Genomic DNA, 24,451 nt, shown 5'->3' on the forward strand with positions numbered 1-24,451 from the left:
AGAGCAGCAAGCTGGCATGGGATCAGGAAGGGTATTCCCTGAATGACATAGTTATGGTGCATAAAGATGAGGGTCAAAAATTTCTGATTCTTGAAGATTGATCATAAGTGTGCCAGTGGTGGCTATGGCTTGTACCATGTGGCTCTTCTGAAGGACCTAATTCAAAGTCATGCACTTGCAAAAGCATCCTATGTATGCTGAATAATGTTCCTGTTACGGAGTTTGGATTTTTTCCTTTCCTTTTTGTGTGAACTGTCAGACTGTAGTCTGTCATTTCTTGTGTCACTTGTCAGGTTGAAGTATTATGTCTGACTGTTCTGAGTGTATGGTGATGACTCAGTGAGTGATGCAGAACAACCTTTCAGAGGCAGTTGATCTTGTCCATTTTCCAAGTGCTCTGGAGCTGTCTGGTGGGATGTGCTTCTCTGATCCTATCTGACCCATGCTCTTATTGTTTTGTCTCCATCTCTTTGTACTGGTAGTGCACATGGCTCCTACCTCCTTTCTGTGAGATATTTCTGTGTAGTCCTAAAAACCGCCACCATCAGCATCATCTTGGTATCTTCATCCTGTATCATGCAAGGGGAGAATCAGAATGTCTGCTCTGCACTACTGGCATCTATCCACTCATGGCAGGTGCTTCAGCTTTTGGAGACTCAGAAGTTCAGATCTACTGAGTTTTTCTTTAGGACTCTCTGTTGGATGGTGCTGACCACGTTTGGTGAAACCCCCAGCCCATGCAAACCAAAGATATCAGCAATAGGAAAGAGGATGCTTAGTATTTGTCTCACAGTGTCCTCAATCGTGGCTTCTGAGCCACCTCCAGTGTTGCTCACTCTGTAATTTTTCAGTGAGAAGTGCTTTTAATTTAAGCTCTCCTGAGGCTGCATGCCAGCACAAAGCTCTGCTTGGCTGCCCTAGTGGTACTTGGGGCAAGTGTGCTGCAGCACTAGCTGGAGTAACTCCTACTAATTTGCTGTGAAAGCTCCACTGTATTTATGGGTGGAGAGGACAGGGAGATGCTTGCTCTCCCATCTTCCCCTGTGTTGTCTCAAAAGTCCTTGGCGCATCTTTGATTAGGTGTAGGTCAGAAGAATTTCCACATCGTGACCTTAATAACTGGGGTTGATTGGCAGGCAGTCTGTGGAGAGGGAGCAGCCTGTCCCTTTCATCTCCCTTGGTGCTGTGCTGGGACAATGGGCCAGCATATTTTCCTTGTTGTTCCTCATTTGAAAAGGGTCTGGTATCTCTACTAGGTACCTGTGACATGGGGGTCTTGATTGGGGTCTCATAAAGGGCCCTGTCACTGTGTCCAAAGGCCAGGAATACAAAGGCGGTCAGTGGGTGGGGGTCTCAGCTGACCACTGAAGAAGGGAGGGGAGGGTCCTGGAAGCAGTGGAGGGAGAAGCAACCCCTGATGGGAGACTTTAAAGGGGGGAGGGGGGGAGGAGCCGGCCCATTTTTGTCCTGAACTCATCAAGCACATCTGCAGAATTGTCCCAGCCTCTGCCTCCCAGTTTCAAAAGAAAATGATCGTTTGATAAACCGTCCTGATTCACCACTTTCTCACAAGGGAGGGAGACCCACCTTTGACCTCTATGATTTCACATTGGGCCCAGCTCCCCCCCATCCAATTGCTGGAGAAACTTTGAAATGCATCCCTTGTGCTCCCTTTCCTTCTCCCTCTTTCCCTTTACTCTCTCTTCCCCTTGCTATTTTTTTTCTCTTTAGTCCCCCTCCTCCTCTTCCCACCACCCCCACCTTCCCCACTCTCCCGCTTTGTAAAAAAGCAGGCGTACTGCTTTGGAGTTTAGGCAAGTAATTAGTAAAATCTTTTCTGCAGCACAATAAAACCACAGCCCTTGGCCTGCATATTCCCACAATTTACATACTCGCGGGCATTCGAGAAAACAAGTGGTATTCCCAGTGCATCGTTGCCTATGAAAATCATTTGGAAGGCAGGGAGGGGAGGGTGCTGAGACCCACTCGTTCCTGCGAGCTATAGGAATGTGCATGAATATATTAAAATGTTTTCACACAATGCTTGTATTTTCCAATGGGAGGAGGCATCTTCTGGATGAAAGGCGGCTGGCCCAGACACAGGCCTCTTCCAAACGCTCTTTCCCACTCAGGGTTTGTTTGCATGGACCAGATAGAGAGGGGGCCTGGAAGGGGAGGAAGGGGCAAGGCTGCTGTCCATGAAGAGTAAATCTTTGTGTGCCTCTTACCCGCTCCCCATTTGTGGTACCAGAAAGTCAAATTATGAGGGAGTTGTGTCTGCAGAGGGAGACAGGAAGGGAGATCATCAGGACTTTCTGCAAAAGCTTTTGGAAGCTTGCAAACATAGAGAGGAAATAGCTTGTAATGGACCATACAGTGCTGTGACCAATGGGATTCAGAGGCTGCAGCAGGAAATAACTGAGAGGGAGTTGACCATCTTGAGCAGTATTAGCAAAGTGCCTATTAATAACAGAAAACGCTCCTGCAGTACTTTTCCATGTTTATCTTACTGTCAAGAACAGGCTACTCAATGCTCAGTCTGGGCAGCGTGTCCAGCTGTTCTTCTACTTTTTCCAAGAGAGTGGTTGTTCCAGGCAGTGCCACCAGTGCAACCCAGCAGTTTCCACCCCTTTTCAATCACGGCCCACTTAGTTGCTTTTCCTCCAAAGAGGTTCTTCGGTCACTTTCTATTTACAGGATGTTGACAACAGGTGGGTGGTGAAACTTGTGTCTAGAGAGTGTAGATCTATGATTTCCTTTCTAACAAACAAGAACTGATGGAGAAAATTGAAATGAAGGGAGGCAGAGGCTGAACACAAGTAATTAATAGCTTGGCTTAGGAGCGGGGTTTGTATGTAGGGAAGACTGTGGGTTCAGATCCACGAATACTGTTTTATTTGAGAATACTGGAGCAGGCTTCAAAGAGGCTTTGCTTGGAGGTAGGATGGTGTCTGCATTTTTTAATATTCTTGTTCAGTAATAGTCTTTTGGTGACTTAGAAAGCCCTTTGAAATTTCTTTGGGAAGTGGTGTGGCACCAGAAAGGATATCTGGATGTCTTTTCCCTATGTGGTGCCTGCTGTTCTGGGTGGATAACCAGATGGGTTCTGCCCTGAGGATTTACATGTCTGTTCAGCCACAGCCATGGCAGCACAAATTTATGGGTGCCATGAAGAGTTATTCCAAGGCCCATGCTACCCATCTGAAGTCTCTGCTCTTCTAAAGGAATTTTCAGAACACAGAGTTCCAGAACAAGGCATAAGCCATTCAGAGAGGAGTGGGAATGCTTTTTTGAGAATTCCTCCTCAGCTGAGCCAACTCTTCATGTCCTTTCTGACCAGACTCTCACTGTGACAAATGTGACAAAATGTATTCCCCAAGACCTACAAGGAGCTAAACAATTAAGCATCTAAAAACCTTTTCCAAAAGAGTATTCTGCATGGCAGATGTTCCTAAATGGATCTGCAGAAGTAGCAAAGCTCTGTAATGCTGTTGCTCCTGGCTGGCCTCCACTGGTCATGCTGGTGTTGGTCCTGGTGCAAAGGTCTCTAACCTTTTGTTGGAAACAACCAACAACCTAACTTGCAAGCGGGCTTACTTCTTATTTTTAATTATTGTCTTCCCAATTCCCTGCTCCTCCCCTTCATCTTTCTGCATTTCTTAAAGAGGCAGTGGAGGGAAAAAAGCTTTGGTTTTTGTTTAGGAAGGGGGTTAGCAAGGGCGACATGGCCCCTGCAACCTCTCATAGGGGTGTCTTGTCAGGGCGCGGCATGGAGGGCACAAACAGATCATAACCTTTAAATGAAAATGTGATGGAGGGGAGAGATGAAAGCAGTGAAACAAATTAGATACATCTAGAAGGGGTGCTCAACTGGAGAAAATTAGCATTTCTTCCTAATTGGAGTGCAGGGCATTCCATCACAGGGTTTCATTACAAGGAGGGAAACACTGGGCCTCTTTGGAGGATTCCCCCCTGCCCTTGGTTTTTCTAGAAGTAAAAAAAAAAAAAATATTTGGGAGAGAACTGCAAAAGTACCGAATTTATCAGAGTAAAGATTTCAGACTGCTGCAGGAGGAAGAATTATAGTAAAGCATCAGTTCTTTATTTATTAAGACAAGAAAGTAATGATTGTGTACACATGAAGGCAGTTGCTAGTCCTAGTTTTCCTGAAGGAAACTAAAAAGTATACAGGAGGCTGCAGGTGATGATAACTTTCTGATTCAAGTTTTGATTGCTGAATCAAATTTCTAGACTATCCAAAATGGACTAGTTTGTTTGAAGCAAAGAGATATGTTTTTGATTATGATCAATGGAGTCAATTCAAGCCTGTTTTATACTGCATATCAAGCCCATGCTGCACAAAACACTTGTTTAATGTGTGTTTGCCTGATTCTACTATAACTAGAGCTATTGTATCCATCAGAAATTTGCACATATGCCTGGGAAGACAATGGCCAACTTCCAGCATAGAATGTCTGGTGGCTGCTTTGGGGCTTGTGCACAGCTTTGTGATCCAAATAGCTTGTGCCAGCTTGAGGAACAGGCAGACATGGATGTGCTTTATATGCACATCTGTATGTGTGAATGGGGACAAGGAGTAACTCAAAGAGAATTCAAGGGACAAGGTTTTGATGGTTAGAAGTAGAGGGGGACAGTTTCTTTTTTCCAAGCATGGACTGGATTATTTATCAGTCAGTGCTCTCAGGAAAGGCTAGGGGGAAGAGGAGAAGGGGGAGAAAGAAGAAGAGAAAAGCATACTTTCTTCAGGTGTGTGGTATGCAACGTATATTGCTCTTCCAATCTACAGTTACAAACTTTTCTGTTCCAGCTCAAGGAGAGAGAATACATGAGTATATCAATATGGATTTTAGGAAACTGCTGAAGGAAGGGTTCTGTCTACAGAGAAGGTGTTTCCTGGCAGAGGGGGAGATGTTTGCAGCAGTACTGCCTTCATGCTGGGCAGGCTCTGTCATCCCTGTGCTTGGGATGAGGTTGCAGATGATATGAATTTACAGAAGTTATAAATGTAAATCTCTGACTTATCACTTACTGCTGAATTTTGGCATTTTGACACTGAACGTAGTGTTGCCCCCAGGAGTATCTTCAGGCTTAGAGAAAATAGTGATAAAAATGAAAGCATGGCTCAGAGATGGGCTTCTCCTATATTAGGTCTGGCACATATCAGCAGGATGATGTCTGCCATTGCAACATTCTCCTTGCCACTTCAGTCTTCACAGAAGATTCTTGGCAGACTGTTTAAAATAAGGCAAGAGGGGAACAGGACCAGAGAGGCTGAAATTTGGAGAGGAGCAAATGAGTAACACAAGATAGTCATCCTTGAAGGGAAACCAGTTCCTCTGAAGAAGGGGAATTTCTCCTCTATGTGTGTATCTGGCTTGAATGCTAATACACTTTCAAATGGAGCATGCCAGAGTGCCTCTTGCCTGTAGCTAATCTTCAGTTTCCTTGGCTTGCTGGCATCCTGAATATCTGCTGTGAGTTGAATCGGATGCTGGAAACGTGGACGGAATTGTGTGGCTCTGGCTCTCTGCTTGGCTCCATTGCCTCTGGTTTCTTTTCAGAGCAGTGTGAGACTGTTACAGACTGGAAGGCAGAGTGGAAAATCTGTTCTTTCTGTGCAGTGTTGCCTGTATTGTGTTCTGTGGTTCATTATCTAGGATTTGTCAGGTGTTCTCTACCTTCCCTCCCAACTGCATGGAACACAACCATTGCAACCACTTTCTTGCTCTGAGGAGGTCTTGTGGGCTCATGATGCTCCATTCACCATCCCCACATGTGGGATGTACTCTTACTGCTTTGTAGGCATCCTCACACTTAGCAGGTGCAGGGCTAATTTGTGACCAGGTATTAAAGCCAGCTTTTAATGGCATTGCCCTGTCTAATTAGTAAATTCTTGTTCTTTCCCCTCTGAGACTGAAGTACATATTCCTTTAAGTCTAACCGTCCATCAAAGAGGACTTGAATGAGGCCCTGCTATGGTTGGTAGACACAGGCAGCTAATGACAAGAGAGAGCCCATTTCCTTTGTGAAGAGAGGCCTGTACCAAGGTGATTTATAGTGCCAAAGATTTATTACTGTGGGGGCTGAAGAGTCTTGCAAGCTGGAACCCAACAGCTTAGGTTTTTTTCAGGGGAAAAAGAAATCTGTGTGCCTCTTCCCCACCCCTGAAAGAAGTGAACTCATCAGTAGCAGCAATTGCAGACTGAGCTGGGCCAAGCAGCAATTGCTACTATTACTGTGCTTGGTCTCTTCCTTCTGGTGCAGCTGTGTTGAGCTTTACACCTGTGCTTTGTTCAGTGACCTGCTTTGGCTGTTCAGGCTGATTTAATGAGACAGGGATGGAGCAGGACTGTCTGATTGAAGAGTTTCTCTCTTGCATCTGATTTTCTGTCTTGGCCTAGAGCATGTTTTCGTTTTCTGTACACTTCCCCTGGATTTTCTCCTCTTTGACAGTGGAGAAGCAAGGGAGCCTGCTCCAGATATTAGAAAAGCAGTAATGTTTCTCTAACATCTGTTTTCTGATGGTCTCAGAGCAGAGGGTTGTGGAGGTGAATGATGCCAGCAGTTTTGAAAGCGATTTTGTAAATTAATGGATAGCAGGTACATAATGAAGATCTAGATGGGGATACACTCTTTAAAATCCTTAATACAGAAACTGTGGATGCAACGTGAATGACCACAGAAGGCTGCCAAGCTTACATGTTCTTCCTGAGCAGCATCGGCCAGTACCACTGGAGATGAAAAAGGTGAACTCGATGGGCCATGGCTTGACAAAAGTGAGTGTTTCTCTTCTTCTTCTGGCCATGGTGGGTCAGTCCAGCATACTTCTATCCCAGCATTTGGTGTTCAGCAGTGGTCAGTAGTAAATGTCTATGGAGAAGGTAAGAAACAAGAGCAAAAGTTCTTTTCCTGCCTATTCCTTCCCAGCTTCCAGCGAGGAGAGGTTAGGGTTTCCCTGGCTAGTTTTCATCTGGACCAATGTTTCTTTCATATTTGCAGAAGATAACTCTGTGAGCAGCTCATCTCTTTTTTCTGAACCTGTTAATGTTCTGGGCTTCACAGGCGCCTTTCAAATTCAGTGTTGTGTCCTGAAGAAGAAACATGTTGTTCCATTTTTAAACCTTTTGCCTGATTGTCTTATGTGGTAATACAGTGAATGATTTCTCTCTCTGCATACCCTTCACTCTGTTTAAAGTTTTAATATTTTTCCCAAGCTACCCCTACTCTAATATCAATGGCCTTGTGTGAAGCAGTAGCAAGCCACAACTTGCTGGCCAGTTGTTGTTTGGAGTGGAGTCCAGGCATCCCTGAGCTGTGGTAAGCTCATCACTTCCTCCCAGGGCAGCCTGTGATTGGAGCCCACAGAGATGCAGCCCAGCATGAATTGATGGCCATGTAATTGGTTCTTGTGTATTCACATGATAAAAGATGAGTGTCAGTTTAGACTGGGACACTTGTAACTGGCTGCAGAATCAAATACTGGTGTTTGAGTAATGTGCTCATTTCAGTGTGATTGAGCTTGGTTTTGGCATTCCTTTGTGTGGTGTTTGACTTAACAAGTTGAAATTGTTCTTTTAATAGCTGTGTTTTTGGATATGACTTCCTAAATTCTCAGAGCACATGGAAATAGGGCAAGCAATGGAAAAGAAAGGAGGAAACTGTGGTTTCACACTCCTGCCCGCAAAGCTGCCTATGCACTTAAAGCTTCACTTCCTTGAAGTGTTAGAGGACTGACTGCCAGCAGGTTGTCCTGCTTCACCTGGACAGGAGCTTATTGAGTGGCAGGAGGCAGTATGGTACTTAATATCCCTTTATCAGATATTTTTTGTCATCAAAGGACGATGTATGTTAGGGAATCCTCTGTTCCATTGCAGACTTGACATGTGTGCCTAAAGAGTCTTTTTCTCAGTCATTTCTAAGGCAATCCTTTCCCTCTTATACCATTTTATGTGTAGTTTTCCCCCAATATACTGACATAAAGCATTGTAATAAATTACTGCTCACCTTCTTTTCCTATCGTTTCCCTATATCTGTGCCATCTGTTTTGCCTGATCACTTTCCTATCTTCATCTGGCTTATCTCAGTTATCAGTGAAATGTAATAATTCTTATCCTGCCTTGCAGCCCAGCCTGATTACATATACTGAAGGTCATAATCTGTGCTGTGAAACTGTACTTTATTGATGTCAGCATGGTTTGAACTCTGGCTTCTGCAAAACTTTTCCAGCGAGTGTTTGGGTGGTTTGGGATCTGTATGGGAGGTGGCCACTAAACATCTTTATGCCTTAGATGTGTGTTAATCTGTTAATGAAACCTTGTATGCCTTTCTCTGCATGGAGGGCTGGGGCTTTCTGGCCTGACTGCCAGGTTTGATTTCTCACTCTGGTGCTTGCTCACAACCAAGCATGCCCTGAACCTGCAGATGGGGAGGAGGGGTTTTATTCAGGATCTTGGTCGCTTAGGGCTGAAGAGTTGACATGCTCCAAACACATAGTATGAAAACCCTGCAGCAAATCATATTGTGGAGAACTGGGGAGGTGGAAGCTGCCCAGAGCTTTGGGGGCAAATGGATTAAGGTTGTTGCAAGCGTGTCCGTGTCAGGACTGGAGTGATCAGCACAGGAAAGCTCTAGGAGTCATTTCATGGCTGAGTTAACCCCAGATGAGGCTTTGCTTCCCTCCTCCACAGAGCACCTGTGTCTCCATGCCTCAGTGTCCTGGCCCTCTCTGTGTGTAGCATGTGCTCCATATACATGCCTTTCCCCTTTCACCTTTTCTGATCTTTGACTTCTTAAAACCCCCTGAGTATTATTTCCCTCTCCCCTGATGAAGAACTCACTTAGACTTAATTTGTAAATTGCTTGAATATTACAGGGCAGAGGTTTTTGTGATTTGGGTTCTTTCCCCTAAAAGCATGAACAAGTACAGCTCCTGCCTCTGCATGGTATCAAGAAAGAACTGCTGCCCTGTGTGCTAAGATAAGGAAAGTATGTGTTTGACTCCTCTTCTTCCTCACCGTCCTGATTACTTTTTTCAAAGTTCTCCTAAATATTAGAGTTTGAATTTATTATACATGTGTCTGTATGGCAAAAGGAAAAAGACAAAAATAATTTGTGGCTTATGGCACTCGTAAAAGAGATTCCTTCCACCTCCAGTTTTAAACTGAAGCATTCTTGATTTTTAGTTGTTCTGGCAGACCTGAAAGGATTCTCCCTTCCCCCTGACCTCACTGGCATGCATGGATTGCTGCTTATTGAAAAGTAATTTTCTGTCATAGATTCTAATGGAAAAGTTTATATAAAATGTCATTCTATATATATATACATGCATTTTTAAAACAATACTTGTTAACTGAAAACTTTGCCAGTCACATCTGAAAAAATACTAGGATTGGTCTTGGTAGTCCCAGACCTTAAAAAATAGAAAGGTGGTATTTTATAAATAGAAGAGATTTTCTTCTTTTGCATTATGATTCTTTAAGCATTTTCTATACATGAGCAAATATTTAGACGTTTTCCAAAGCAGTGACAGCTGGAATATGAAATCAATTCCACATGTCCTCTTGTAGGGTGTGAGGTTATAAGAAGGAAAAGCCCTGGACCACATAAGGTTTGTGATAAAATGTGAGCAGAGATGACATTACATATCTTTTCCCACTGGTGCAGGGAATGTTCATTCTGTTTTTCTGCACAGGCTTGAAATAGGTCATGGGCCTGCTTTTGTTTATTCTTGGTGTCTGCTGCTCAGATGCTGGCATGGATTTCACAGCAAGCATACTTTGTCCAGAGGTGTCAAAAGTTGTTCTAAGGAAAGGTCTTGAAAATTGATGGGTCAAAGGCACACAGTATCTGCCTGACTTCCTCTATCTGTGACAAGTACTTAAGGCATCTTGGGTGAGGCTGAAATAAATAGGATTGAAATTGAAAAATGATCCTTTCTGGAAGAGTCTTTCATAAAATGTGATAGAAATAGATATGGCCTGAAAAGAAACCAGAATCATGGGGTTGAACCAGGCAATTTGTTTCTCTAGTTTGCAACCTGCTGCAGCATTGTGTCACTGTTGTATTTTAGGCCGCTCAGAAAAGTCTGTGCCCTGGGGGTTGTGCTGCCTGCCTGCTCCCTCCCTTCAATTGGAGTCCCTGAGGGTCTCCTTTCCTTGTTGTCAGGATTGTTGTAATTGCATCATCTCCTAGGGCTTGCTCCGCACTCCAGTGTAACCTGTCCTTTGATAATAGTGGCATCTTTTCACTTCCCTGCTGGGTCTTCACCTGGTCTTCATTGCAGAATCAGGACCAAGCTTTTAGATTATGACAATTCTTGCTTTCTGGTAGCATATTGCAATCATAAGAGACACAAGGTGAAGTTTTTAAAACTTTAAAATCAAACAAAAAATCCCCCAGACCCCATTGCACTGAAGCTGTGATGATTAATCCAGCTGAGCAGCAGCTTTAACTTGTCTACAAGACCTGACAAGTCAGGACAAGCATTTCTATCCTGAAGGCAATGGTGATAATTCAAAAAAAGTGTAGATGCTAACAAGTTCTGAGGATCAGCAGAGGCAGCCTGCCATACACAGGATGCTGGTTTCTGGTTTGTGGGACATCTGACATCAGTCTGATTTAACACAGGAGAGATACACTCGTGGCCAGGTTTTTTGAACCCACGTGGAGCAGGTTTCCTGGTAGTTTTTTACAAAACCAAAGCCTTGTAGCAGAGAGACACAAGTGAAGTCCCACTTTGAAAAACAGTTTTGGTTTGCTAATGGGAGATGCCTCAGCAAAAAGAGAACCTGGAGCCTTTTTTGCTGTCCTTCTGGTTATGGTTGTTGCCTGACTTTTGGAGCAGATGCTGGAGGAATTGACTTACTTTTTGATGATTTTTCTCAGCAATAGAAGTCCTCACTCTGTCCTTCTCACAGTTCCTGCTATCCTATTCGGGACCTGCACTGGCCAGCTTATTCTCCCTGGGTCTGTTGCCTTTCCAAATCTCAGTGTGAGGGTACTAGACTAGAAATCCTGTCCTGGGAGGATAGGCTGCACCAGGCCTTCAAGAATGTGTCATGCATCGCACCCCTTCACATGCTTCTGTTGTGCATCGCTGGATCTCTTTTCTCCTTTGCTGCTTTTTGGCATCCTGCACTGGCCTGTTGCACGGGCTGGGGGAAGGATGCCCTGGGCTGTGTGTCCCAGTGCTGGCCATGCCCCAGCTGTGCCAGGCGCAGTGTCCCGCTCCCACCCCTCCTCTTGCTCAGCCCACATCGGAGCCCCCAGAGCTCTTTGTCTGCCCGGTCCTCCATTCCCACATGGCGCACCCTCCCCAGCAGCCCGCTCCCCATTCAGCAGTTTGGGCTGAAAGAACCTTGGCTAATTACGCCAGGCCGAAAATTACCACTTTGCCTGTTTTCCTGCTGCTGGGCCCATTTGTGTCGGGCCTGTAGTTAGAGGGAACAAAGTCCCCCCCGTGGAGCCAGGCAGGCCCCAAGTGTGAAGCTACAGGTACGAGCAAGAGGGGAATGAAGGGAATAATTACCAGCTTCTCCAGGTGAAAGCCCCGTTAAAACTTCAATAAGCCAATTAGGGGCCAGGGTGTGTGTGTGGGGAGAGTCTCCCCCACCTATAACTGATTCCCACCAGGCAATTAACAGAAATAATTTCACGGAGAGGAGGATAAGAAATGGCTCTTAGAAATTGTCTTGAGTTGGGGGGGCCTGAAACAGCACGACTGCTGCAGTGGTCCTCATGTACTCCAGCCTCCCTGCTCACTGTGTGGCCTGAAAATGTTGGTGGGGCTAGGAGGAGAGGGAGGAGGGAGGGAAAATGGCAAAGAAAAAGGAATCGCTGGAGCTTTACACCTGGGCAGGCTTTGAGGAAGTGAGGGCTGGAGTTCAGAGCTTCTTGTAAGGCTGTGTGTGGGCCCAGAGCCCCAAGCTCAAGGGGGCTGCTGGGTCTGGGAGGGATTGAGCTCAGGGTGTCTTCCCCATGGGGGCGAGGGGGAAGGATATGAGTACTGACCAGAGTAGAGAGGGGAAATGTGATGGGTGTGAGGGCTGGAAGTGGGTAAGCAGGTTGGTAAGAACTGAGTGCCAGGCCCTCAGAGATCTACCCAAGGTGCATGATGGTCTGTAGGTACAAATGGTGTCCAGTGTCTAATACTGTGCATGTATCTCATCCAGGGATCATGTTTTTCTGCTCCTCAGTCAGCAGCTCCACCTGTTCCTTCCTTTCAATTCATTCAAAAAAACCCAGGGAATTTTCTCAAGACAGGGATTTTATCTTGCAATTCCCATGTACTGTATTGCAGATGGCGTGTGCAGCAGTTGGAGGTAGAGCTTGCTGTCTGGTGGGTACCTCTCAGGAGTCTTGCCCATTGGTATTTGAAAGGCTGCTCTGGGGAGTAGAGCAAGAGTAGAGCATAGGATGAAGTTGCTACAGATGGCTGAGATTTCTGTAGTGATGTTGGAAGAGACAATGCTTTGTGTGAGTAAGGAAGTTGAGACACCAGATGTGGTTATTTCACCCGCACTTGAAAAAGAAACAAAAAACCCAAATAAACCTTAAACTCCTCAAAACACAAATGTACCTTAGTAGCCACTTTCTTTGAATTTCTAATGTTATAGCTTCTGAGCATTAAATATTTTCTTTGAGATTTTGTTCTGATTACTGATAAGCTGATGTAACTGTGCTGTAGTGGTGTTAATTCCCTAGTCTCAAACTGACCTGAAAGTCTCTAGATTTTGTCCTTTTTCTTCTTTTTTTTCTCCCCTTCTCTTTTTTCACAGAAAGCTCTCTGTTGTAGGAATAGAGAGCTGTATCTCTTGCACAGCCCAGATTTTAGACTCAGAAGTGATTTCTCAGTTGAGTCGTGTTTCTTTGTTATTCAGCTTCTAAGATGTAACCCCAGTGGTTGCCTGCAGAGAGCTCTGCTCACAGAAAGGCCTGGTAGGCATGCACAGACAAATCAGTTTTGGTACAAGTTATTCAGATCAGTGCCTGAATTATGTTCTGGATTAAATTTCTGTTATGGCTAAGGAGTCTCTTTTTTCCTGTAATCACAGTAATAACTTGAGCATCATTTGGGATTTAAATTTGGTCTCGAGTGATAAGGAGTTTCTGTACAAAGACCTCTGCACGAACAACTACTCCATGCCTGGCAAGCCCAGAGGTTTGGGAAATGAGGAAAGATAAAGATTGTTAGACATAGCATGTAAATATGTACTTTGCATTTTTAAAAATAGATTTTCAAGACTTTTAATAAAAGAGCAGGTTGATGTCAAATACTTGTAGCTACAAAAGCAGTTCTGTTTGAAGTTCTGAAAAATGACAGCAGCATTGTGAAAAGCACTGTTCAAATATTCCTCTTGTACAAGAACACTCCAGATCCTAAATCAACTCTTATAGAGCTAATCTGAATGTAGTCCTCTTTTGAACATTTGTTTCTTCCTAAAAGTGTGTGTCATGTGGAGTAGTGGGGAAAGCATTGATATTTAGATGTGAACATGCCTAGGAACATCAGGACTGTTTTGTGGATTGAATCACTAGTTTCTAACCAAGGGTATTTTCCATTCAATACTGTAGTGTGGAAGAGTGTGCATGTGTTTGTCCTGTCTGGAATCTTTGTCTTTATGTCATTGAGCTCAGTTTTTTTCCAGAAATGAGGATTGTGCTCTCTGTCTGGTGGCTTGTTTTCACAGAACTTACCTGCTGCAGGGCTGCTGAAGGGACACTGATCAAGGTTGCAGGTAACTTGGGCACAGAGTATGGGGTGAAACTGCAAAGAAGTGAAGGCAGGATGGAGGTGTCTAGGTTGGACATCTGCTAAAGCAGCTTGCTAGAGTAGGCGTGATCTGTCTACCATGCCAGGAATTGGGCTTATGTGAATAAGAAAAGCTTTTTTTGCTCTTCAGCCTGAGTATCTCTGAAGTCTGGAGGAAGACATGAAGTTAGAGGCCAAGGAGGGAGGTTGGAGAGGTGAAGCTGATTTTCCCTCTGTCATGAGGCATGAAGTGTATGAGATGGGAGGAAGTGACATGAGCATTTCTTCTATCTCGTGAGCTGGAGTTCTGCCTCAGAGGTGACTTCATATTTCAATCCAGCATCTCTACAGTGCCCTTCAGGACAAAATGTAAATGCTGTCTTTTTGGGACCACTTTTCAGTGGTCCACTTGAGGTGGCATGTGAATGAGTTATTAGTGCATCTGTTCATACATGTGTCATTGGTGCTCCTTGCAAGAGCACAAGATTTCTTCTTGGGGAAGTAGTGGTTGTCAGTGTTGCAGGGTTCATGGTCTTCTCTATGCATTTTGTTTTCTCTCTGTGCTGAGTCCATGGTGGGGTGTGGCAGAGCTCTTCTGTACCTTCTCTGTGTGACATTTATGAGGTATATCAGGAGCATAATTTAACTCTGAGTTGACTGGTGCCTTGGGGGATGCTGTAGCATGCACGTGAGCTCAAAGAAGCAGCAGCAAACCTGCCAGAGCTTTCCAGTCTGTTTCTGGAACAAGCCTGGCTATTTGCCTTCAGCTGCTGGGTCTTTTCGGTAAGGTTATTCAACAAAGGTGAGGCTGTGCTGCAGTGGGTATCTTCTGCTTGCTCAGGGTGAGCTTTAGGTGCTGTCTTACCTGTTGATTTTTGTTGAATTTATGGTTACAGAATGTTAACATATAATCCAGCTGGCTTGACTTCTGAGATACTGAAGATGCTTGGTTCAGGTCTCTGGTCATCCTGTGAGAAGTACAAAGGAACTGGTCTGGGACAGTGAAGGGGCAACACCAGCCCAGCATGACCACCCAGTCCTGGGTTTGTCCAGCATTGCCTGAATCTAAGGCAGATGGGATTTCTTGCATATTTGTGGTACCTGCTTGCTCATAAAGAAGTTGCTAAACTGATGCTGTGCTATTTTTTTTTTCTCCTTGCAAATTAAATGCCCCTGCAGAAGGAGCACTTGCTCCCCTGCACTCTGTCTCTCCCACTTTGTGTGGATCTGGTCTGTTGGAGAAGTCTCATGCTGGAGGTGGCAAAACTCCCTGTGCAGGGTTTCTGACCTCCTCCTCTCCCCTTCACAATGTTGTTACTGTTGCATCTGCTCTTCAGCAGGGACTCCATCAAGTTTGTGTGACCTTAGCACTGTATTCATGCCGGAGGAGTTACCTTTCATAATGATGTCAACTGATGAGGCTGGCGGGATGGTGGCGGCCGCGATAAGACATGACATGTTCTAATGATTCGCCTTAGCGAGCTGAGTGTGTGTGTTGGGGGGCACAGAGGGGCTTGGAGAGGGGAGGTGGGGGCCCCACAGGTGCCGACAAAGACTTTGACCTTTGCTGCTATAATATCAGTGTTTCACAGGCAGGGCGGTTCGGTAACCCACTTTCAGCCCATCAAAAATTGATTTAATTGCAATTTTTTCCCCCAATTAGGAGCACTGGAGCTTAACTAATTGGAGTAATAGAGAGTAATAAGGCTCTGATAAAAAGCCTTCCTCTGCCTCCTTTGTATCTTGTGTCATTGCCTGTCAGAGGTCAGAGAGCTTGCATATTCTATTAGGCAGAGTTGCCTTCATTTGTACAAATTAGTTTACCCAACAGTAATTAAAATGCCAGTGCGGGTCGGGGAGAGCTGAATACAATTGATGGGCACGTTGGTGAAGGATTTGACAGCTCCGGTGGCCTCCCTTGCCAAAGCGTGTCAGGGCTGAATCAAAGGCTACACAAACCCACAGACCCATGCGTTTAACCCGCGGCACCATCGGCACCAACTGCTCTCTCTCTTCTCCTATCTCCCTTTTGGACTTGCTTTCTCTTCTCCTTCTTTTCTCATCTCACTTGAGACTTTTTAAAGTAGATGTTTCCCATCTTTGAGCTGTCCTTTCTGTTGATTGCTTCCATAATACTGCTACCAACTGCCCCATCCTGTCTCCCTTGGTTCTCCCCCTTTTCTCCCCCCACCTTCCTCATTCCCAGCTGCAGGGCTCTGTCAAGTAATAACTTCTTTGTTTCCCAGTCCAGTGAATCTCCATATATAATAGTTTCCAAAATGGAACAACGATGTCCAATTCCAGGGGGCGGGGGAGAGCGCCAGGAGGAAGGAATGGGCTCTTGCACGTGTCAAGCAGATTCTGGATTTGAAATCCCTGAAGAGCAGAATAGAACTAGAGAAGCAATCTGTTTACAGTACAGGGAAGGGCACAAGCCTGGGGCACAGAGATGTATTGAGATGGGAAATGACCTGTTTTACCCAGGTTCCTTCAATGACTTTGCATTGCAGGATTCCCAGCTCAAGCAGGACCCACTCTGGAGGCTGAGTTGATCGTGGGGAAAATATGTGTGGTTCAATGTGACTTGTGTTCCTGGAGCTGATACTGCTTCCAAGCCTCAAGATAAACAGCTTCTTTCCAAAAGGACTAATGGGCATCTATCTCTGTTCCTCTGGTTTGTTCACATCTGGCAATGGTCTGGCCAGGATGGGGTAAAGAGGGATGCTACATGAGTCAAACTGTAGTTGGCACCTTGGGAGCAGCTATGGGATTATTGCAGCTGGAGTGTAGCCAGAGCACTACTGTTGTTGCCAGAAATGCCATGGGATCTTCAACAACCACAGTTCAGTCAGATGGAGAGTTCTTGTGTTTCTTCCAACAGCACTGCCAGGATGTGTGCTCTCTTTCATTTCCTGGCCCAGCTTCTGTTGTGGGGGAATGATGTGTAATGAACGTCTCTTCTGCAGCAGAGAGAAGGTCTGGCTTCTGGAGAGGCAGGCTCTTGGTTGTTCTGGTTTTTTTTTTTTTTTTCTTTTTCCCTCTTGTTTATTCCTCTCCTCTCTGTCAGTAGGGAGTTTCAAATAAAAAAAGAGGGCATCAAAGTATCAGATGAGTTGGAAGATTCCTTGTGTTGGACAACAAAAATATGCTGTTTATGAAGTATGTGTATCTCAATGCTGTGCAAAATTCTTGCCTTTCTGGTTTGGTTTTTGGCTTGGTTTTAGTTCCGAGATGATCCCTGTGAGGACAACATGCCCTGTTATGGAAGACCTAGATTGGTGCTTTTTTTCCCCTTAGAAGGGCCTATTAGGGGGAGCTTGTATTTGTGGTAGCCAGCAGCTTTCAAAGGACAGAAGGAAGCGTAGTGGGGAAGGGGCTTTACATCTCCAAGGCCATCTGGAGACTGGCCATAGCAGTTTTTATTGTGGATGTAGATGCATCTGCTCAGAGTCAGTGCACATCAGCGTGTTGTATATACTTCAGGTAGATGAGTCATGCCTGCATTAATATATTTAGGGTATCCTGTACTTCTCTCTTCCCAATCTAGTCTCTCCTCAGTCTTGCTGTAGAATGTAATGTGGCAAAATGAATGATACTCTATAAGCTAATAACTCAGCTTCAGTCATTTCTCTTGGGCAGCTGGCAACAATGGTTGTGAAAAAGCTGCACTTTTCTAAGTTGAAGTGTTTTCTTATGTGTGCTCTGTGCTCTCTAAGACAAAAGAGCCTTGTTGAAGATAGAAAAGAAGCAAGCCTGATAGAAGGCTTCAGCCTGATCTTCCACACTAAATGAGGTTTCAGAAGTTTTGGAGCCAAGCTTTACATGCTTTCCTCCAATCTGCATGTTGGTTTAGACATAGGAGAGCTGACTTCTGTTGCTCTTTTGCCTGAAGTAAAACTGTCACCTGTGAGAGGCTCCCAGTTATGAGACACCTGAGGCTTCAAGGTGTGTGCCTGCAGATCAGACTCAAGGTGAGGGGCCCTGTATCGTGCCCTAGAATCCAGACTTTAAGGTCAGTTCACTCTCAGACTTCAATAATTTCTTATTGGTACCTCTTCTTGTGCACGTTGTCTTGTGAATGCTGCATTCTAATGCTGCAGTGAAGGTGGCCTGCTCTTGTGGGAGAAGTCTTATCTTTGCTTGCTAATGGGCTCAGGCTGTTAAAGATAAGGCCTGCAAACCTGATCCCACTGAAGTATGAGACAAAATTCCTGTTGACTGAATGGAGTCAGCTTTACCCAGAAGAGACTTGTTTGTGGCCCTGAGGCCTGTATTCGATGCTGGAGAAAAATCTCTTTATCTAATGCTTTTTTCTCTCTCTTTTTTTTTTTTTGTTTTTCTTTTTCTCTCTGAGGAGTGGGGGGTAAGGACCAAGGAGGGAGAGCTGAAGTCCAGAACTGACAGCATGAGGGAGGATTAAACCTAGCTGTTCCTCCCACCTTTTTCTCCCTGTTGGTGTGCCTCCATGGTAATTTAGACCTGTGGCAACCATCAAAGCCTTGTGCATACCTTCTGCACAAAGGGATCTGTCTCCCACGTGAGAGCGTTCTCTGCTGGGACAGAGTCAGTTTGTCCCCCAAAAGAAAATTCTTAAGCACCCAATTGCCTGCTTGACTGACTCCCTGACTGCTATTGTGTTTCTAACCACAGTAATTGACTTTAGTAGTTATTAATGGATTATGGCTGGGGAGGGGTGACAAAACCCAACACCTAGCTTTGTAGCTGGGGGACCTCCTGACCAAAGTGCTGCTTTCCAGACATGGGGCTTGACCGACAAGCTGCCAAAGCGGGTGTCTTTTGCTTGTTTTCCTCTGAGGTGGGTGCCATTGGCAAAAGAGAAATGTTCGCTCCTGTCCTGGACTATGGTGGAGAGAAGGTAGGCATTGAGCAGAAACCATGTTTCCAAAGATGAAATGCTGCACACTTTCTTAATTGATCATGGTAGCTGCTGCACAGCAACAGGAATTGGATTTTCCATAGACTCTCAGACTTTGGTCAGGGACTTACATGGAGAAGAGGAATGTGAGCACTCTGCAGCACCTGGCTGTAGGGACAGCCCAGTGCTACAGGTGCTTTGGCTGATTGCATGTGCACTGCCAATGAACCTGGAATTTTGCATGTAAGACATCCTGGTTGGAGACACTTTGAAATAGCTCTAGTTCTGCAGGCCTTTTCTAGCCTAAAGGGCAGCTAAGCTCACAGAACTTGTGGACACCTCCATGGTGTGGTTAGATGGTTTGATGTTATCTGCTTGCCTCTTTTGCAGAGTGTTTTATCAGTGCTGCTTTGGCCTTATTGTTTGGAGAAACCAGTTGCTCAGCTAAACCACAGAGAAAGGAGTAGGAGGAGTCCTGAGTTCCAGTCTTGCTTCCATCTGGTCCTTCTCTGGCTTTGATTGAGTTAAGCCTGTGTTCACCACTTGGCTGCTGAGTGCTTTCTTGCAGCAGCAGTAGTGCTTCTCACAGAAGTCAAGGCTGCTGCAAGAATCCATTCCTGGTACAAAAGAAGCTTGCAGACACCTTGACTACCAAAGAAAGAATACTGTAGGGGATCAAAGAAATGTTAAAAACTACTCTAACTGCTATTTTTATAGACATGACATTGTTTTCTTATTTTGCTTTCATGTTTCAGCTGTTAGCTCTGTATCATACTGCAAAAGTTCTTTAGGCAAAGCATTGAAATGGCTTTTATTTAAAGCAGGTTCCATTTCCTGTGTTCATGCTATCCTTGTTGCATTGACTTAAACGTAGTTTTGGCATTTTATTCTCAGTAGCTGCAATAAATATGGCTTTGTGAGAGGTAATTTGTAACTTACTTAGAAATCCTTGGATGAGCTGCTTCCTCTTATTTGGACTGAGAATGGCCAGCTGGCACAAACAAGCAGTGTGGTTTGGAGAGCACAGCACCCATGTTCCTCACGCTTGATTTTAAGGATTTGTTCTGTCTTATGAACTAGTATGAGGCCAGTGGGTGTCAGGTGACCTCTGGAGCCAGCATGTGCAGCAGGGATGTAACATTGCCAAGACGACTTTGGAATGGGCCCTGCTGGAGGGTGTAAATGGAGCCAAATATTGCTGCCTCTTACAGAGTGTCTGAGCACTTGGGAGGGCAACCTGATCCAGCTTTGAAATTGGCTCTGCTTTGAGCAGGCTGGACCAGAGACCTCTATTCTGTGATTCTTTAGGCCTGTGATGCTGCAGCCAGTTCATGATTGCACTCAGAAGTTGCCAACAAGCAGAAGTGAGACATGAAGTAGGAAATAACAGTAAATTTTCCATGGGGTCTTTCTGCAGCTTACAGCACTGACTGTATATGAAACATGCTAAGTACTGTACTGACCCACTTGAAAATGTTGTTTACAGATGTTCCTGTTTATGTTTTCCCTTTGTATTTACAAATACATTTTATGTCCTGCGAATTCTCTGCAGTTGTGACCTCCTGCATCTGGGAAGCTCAGCTAGTGAGAGTCCTTTGGCAGCTCTCCCTTTGCTGCTGCCTGTCCCTTGTGAAATATGGTGGCACATGCTGAAATAATCTTGAACCAGAATTCAATTCTGTCTTGTAATCTGTTTTCTGTCTTGCTCATGCACTTTATTCAGAACATGAGGATTAGTAAGTGTTTTTTGTTTGTTTCTTTGTTTTTTTTTTTAACAGCTCATTTGTGACAGGGACAGCCTGCTGTGGACACATCTCACCTCTGAGAATCTGGGACCTTGAGAGGTGAGTGAGCTTCCAGGTTACAGGGAGGGACTTGACAAGAAAAGTGAATATCAATGCAATATTGTAAATGCTGCAAAAGGGTATTATTCATGTTGTCAATGGAGGCAAGGGATGATAGAAGATGAGATGTGTTGAGGAGTGGGGGACAAAGCAAACTGGTGTGGAAAGGGGTATGTGGGGGGTGGTTCTGGTTCAGTAACTTGGCTTTTCTTCTCAGCTTTTCCAGTTGATGGCACAGCCATCCTGGTTTCTTCCCATTACCTGTATACAGTCAAAATATACCCATTACACCCTCCTTTTCATCTGTCTCTGTTGATGCCTCAGCCAGAGGAGATGAGGAAGGTGATCCTTATCCTCCCATTCACCCATTTCTCTTTGGTACTGGGAAGCCAGAGGCAAACACAGGCTCTGAAGTCACCTTGTCCTGCCTGGCAATTCCAGTAGCTCAGAGAGGTGATGTGTGGCAACAGGTTATCTATGGAAGTGACTTAGGCTCGTTGTCTTCTCTTTATCCTAATGAGCACTGAGGAAGTTAATTGCTGTGGCCTCTGATTTGGGGTCTTTGAGTAGTTCCTGTTTGGTGAAGGTGCTGACCTTAGCAACTGGGGAAATGTTCTCAAATCTTGATGTGAGAACTCAGCTGCTGACAAATTTGAAACTCTCAGCCTGAGGGTCTTAGTGTAGTGATGGACAGATAGCAAATATTTCACAGGATTATTGGAATGGCAGCCCTGCCTTCCAGGACCACGACACTCTGGGTAGGAGTGGCATGGCCCAGATTATCCAAAGGAGTGCTGTCAGAAGTGAGGTGAGCAATGGCAGAAGGGGCCTGAGGGATATCAGTAGAGCTGTATTTGGGGAAAGGGGATGGAGGAGGATTGGTGTGGGCACAGGGTAGGTCTGAGACCAGTTACCTTCTAATCTATAGTTTAAATAGTTTAGATTGTTTAAGTCAACTCTATCAAATACAAATTTAAACCAGCAGTTTTTTTTCTCTGAAGTAACAAAAATACTTTCCAACAATGCATCCTACAAGGTCAAGCTGGAGCAGGAAAGAACTCCAGTGCATTAGTTATGGTGCATGTTTCTTAGTGATCCATCCAGTGGTGCCTTTGGAGTACCCCAGAAGGATGCAGGCTGTACTGTGATACCCCTGCCCATCAAGTCTTCTGGCTGTTCTTGAATAGAGGCATCTGACAGGGGTGAGGAGATGGGTAACCCTCTCCCCCCTGCCCCAACCTTTCTGACAGCCTTTCCCAAGGAAGCCTGAAGAGATAATAAAGCTGTGTAGAAAATAGGATTAAGGTAATGAACAAGCACAGCGGAGTTTGATCTTTCAATAACGTAAAAGCCTGAGTGACAGGCAAATAAAAAAGCCAAGGCAACCTAGGCCACTGGGCCTCTGTTGAAATGGCTAGAGTGTCAAACTTATTCTTCCCTCTTCACCTGTCACAGCTGGAATGCACCATGCCACTGGGTCTTTTCCTCTGCAGGGACCTGTGTGTGAGCTGGTAGACTCGTCAGCATGTGCAGGGTGGGAGGCTGAGTAGAAAGCATGGCTGGGACTCTAGCATGTGAAGCTTGATGTTATTATTCATAGAAAGGGAGTACAGAGCTATCCTTCCAGGTCTTGACTCTCCATAAACTGTTCATCTTCCCAGCAGAGCTTTGGATCCATCTTCAAAGGCTCCAGTGACTGCCAGAAGGGATCTTGTAGGGAATGCTTCTGTTCCTTTTAGGCTTTTGAATGTTGTCTCCCTGGTCAGACTCCAGGATTGAGAGTGTGGCATGAAAACTTAAAATCTTAGAGCCACCTAGGACTTAAAAACTCCTCCTGAGCTTAATGTGTCCTGATAACATCTGGCAGTCAGAACCAGGGCCTTTTGAGTTCACTGCTTACCCTTTTCTTGTGGCCACAAAAGGGCCCAGAGGCTGCCCCGAAGAGGCTGAACATGGCAAGGATGTCTAAGAACAGAATCCAGGTAATTTCTGTCAAAAAAAAAAAATTGGGAAGGGTAGAATGATGCATAAGATGTGTTCTGGAAAACCAGAGGATCCTTAGCACCACTGAGGTGTTTAGTGCTGTCCAGGATCAGCTACTTCAGTTAGGGGAGTTTTCTTTGCATCAGAGGGGTGAGTAAGTAACAGTACAACAGTTTCTGTGCCATTCTCTTCCATTGGGGTAGGTGGTCTTTTTACCCAACAGCTGAGATCTGGAACGTGCTACAAAAGGATTTAAAGCTTAAATAACCTTTTGTGTACTGATCATCTTAGTTCCAGGCCAGATAAGTCCTTGGCTGGTGCTTGTCACTGTTGGTCATGGTATGTTTTGTATTTATGACCTTCGCTGTTCCCTGACCCTGGGGCAGCCATTCTCATCCCTCCAAGAGGAAGGGGATAATGTCTTCACCTGTAAATATGTCTTGTGCTTTGAAAAGAGCTTGACTGCTTTTGGTGCAGAGGAAATTTTTAGTGGGGAAAGGAAACACCTCTTGCTGCATCCCGCTCCCACAACTGTCTTTCATTTCTGTCTCTGCTGAGATGATGGCGTTGGATCAAAGCCACAACAGGCAGCAACAAGCAATTGTCAAGGGAGTCTAAAGCAGGGAAATGACTGCATAATGCCAAAACACTGTCTCTGATGGCTGAAATTCCAGCTGCTGCTACACCTGGCCCTGTCTCCTGTAATGAAGGAGGATTTAGATTTTTTTCATATGCTTTTGAAGCTGGCTAGCTGCACTTGTGGAGGACATCTCTCACCCCTCACATGCTACCCTGTGCCATCTGATTGCTTTTAGATGTGGGGAAGTTGCTGTGCACTAATTCCCACTCTGGATCAAGGTGTGTGTATGTAAAAGCAGCTGTAAGTTCAGTGATTAGAGGCCTGCAAGGGGAACAGTGAGCGATATGGGGCACACGATACTAACCTGTGTCCTTGCATCAAGGATCAGAACTTGCTGACTCCTTGTCCTCTTCCAAGTACCCTTGTCCTTCCTTTAGTGAAGGATATGATGGCAGCTGCCCCTCTTGCAGGTCAGGTTCCTCTGCTCACTTCTGCCTTTCTCTATTCAGACCGTCCTGTCTTGTTTGCCAGTGTGAGTGTGTGGCTCAACAGAACAGCCACTTAATGGCAAGCAAGAGAAAAGGAAACCTTATTCAGATCCTCCTCCTCTTTTTTCTTCTTTCTATTGCCTTTGGGAGTTTAAACTCCTTGGAAGATGAGGGTCATGCACCACTGACAGCTCCAAGGCCAGCATTTGTCATTTGCCTGCAGAGAACTGTTGCTTCCCATGTTATTGGGGTGGTCTTGCATGTCATTAAGTGACAAATGCTCCTGTCTCAAGGATGCTTCTCCGTAAGATAGAATAATCCATAGGTCTCTTTGCAGCAGCTCTTGGAGTTATTCTGCAAAGCTTGATATTTGAAATGGACCAGTGATCTGTCTTACATGGTAGTCTTCATGCTATAAACACTTTAAATGCACAAATCCTACAGTGTTCTTTCCTGTGACATGACATGCTACAGGGCACAAGAGCTCTGAAAACAACCAAAGTTAGCTGTGCCCTGCAAGCCACCCAGATCCTCTGCTCCTCTGCCTTTTAAATAGCCAGTCTTTGTCCAACTCCTCCCCCCTTTTGAAGGTATTTTTGGCAGAGTGGGGATTTTGTTTGTTTGTTTTCTGTGGGTTTTTTTTTTTTTTTTTTTTTTTTTTTTTTTAAGAACCCTCTAATTTCTTGTTCGGTTTTTCTCCTGCTCCTGAGCCCTTTGAAAGTAGCTTTATGCCGTCACTGACACCAAACTGACACTTTGCGTTTCCCCACTTCTTATCCCTTTATGGCAACAGATGTTGAAATTTTGTATCCCTTTTATCTGTCCCTCTTTGCCCTCTTCCTGTAATTAGGTTTCCCTTGTTAGCAGTACAAAGTGGCCCGGTTTGCTGCCTGGCCTTTTGAGCCATTG

General features: G+C 45.0%; 1 protein-coding gene across 2 annotated transcripts in view; it reads left to right on the plus strand.

Annotated features, from left to right (window-relative positions):
• Positions 1-24,451, plus strand: part of FBXW4 (F-box and WD repeat domain containing 4) — a 59,533-nt gene that overhangs the window by 25,212 nt on the left and 9,870 nt on the right. The window contains exon 6 of one of the 2 annotated variants that reach the window (XM_058810521.1): positions 20,426-20,491. The exons of the other annotated variant lie outside the window; for it this stretch is intronic. Within the exon in view, the coding sequence (XP_058666504.1) occupies positions 20,426-20,491 (66 nt within the window). The remainder of the gene's footprint in view (positions 1-20,425; positions 20,492-24,451) is intronic. 2 annotated transcript variants of the gene reach the window in all.

Source organism: Ammospiza caudacuta, chromosome 9, assembly GCF_027887145.1.
Source record: "Ammospiza caudacuta isolate bAmmCau1 chromosome 9, bAmmCau1.pri, whole genome shotgun sequence".
In the NCBI taxonomy this organism is placed as follows: domain Eukaryota; kingdom Metazoa; phylum Chordata; class Aves; order Passeriformes; family Passerellidae; genus Ammospiza; species Ammospiza caudacuta.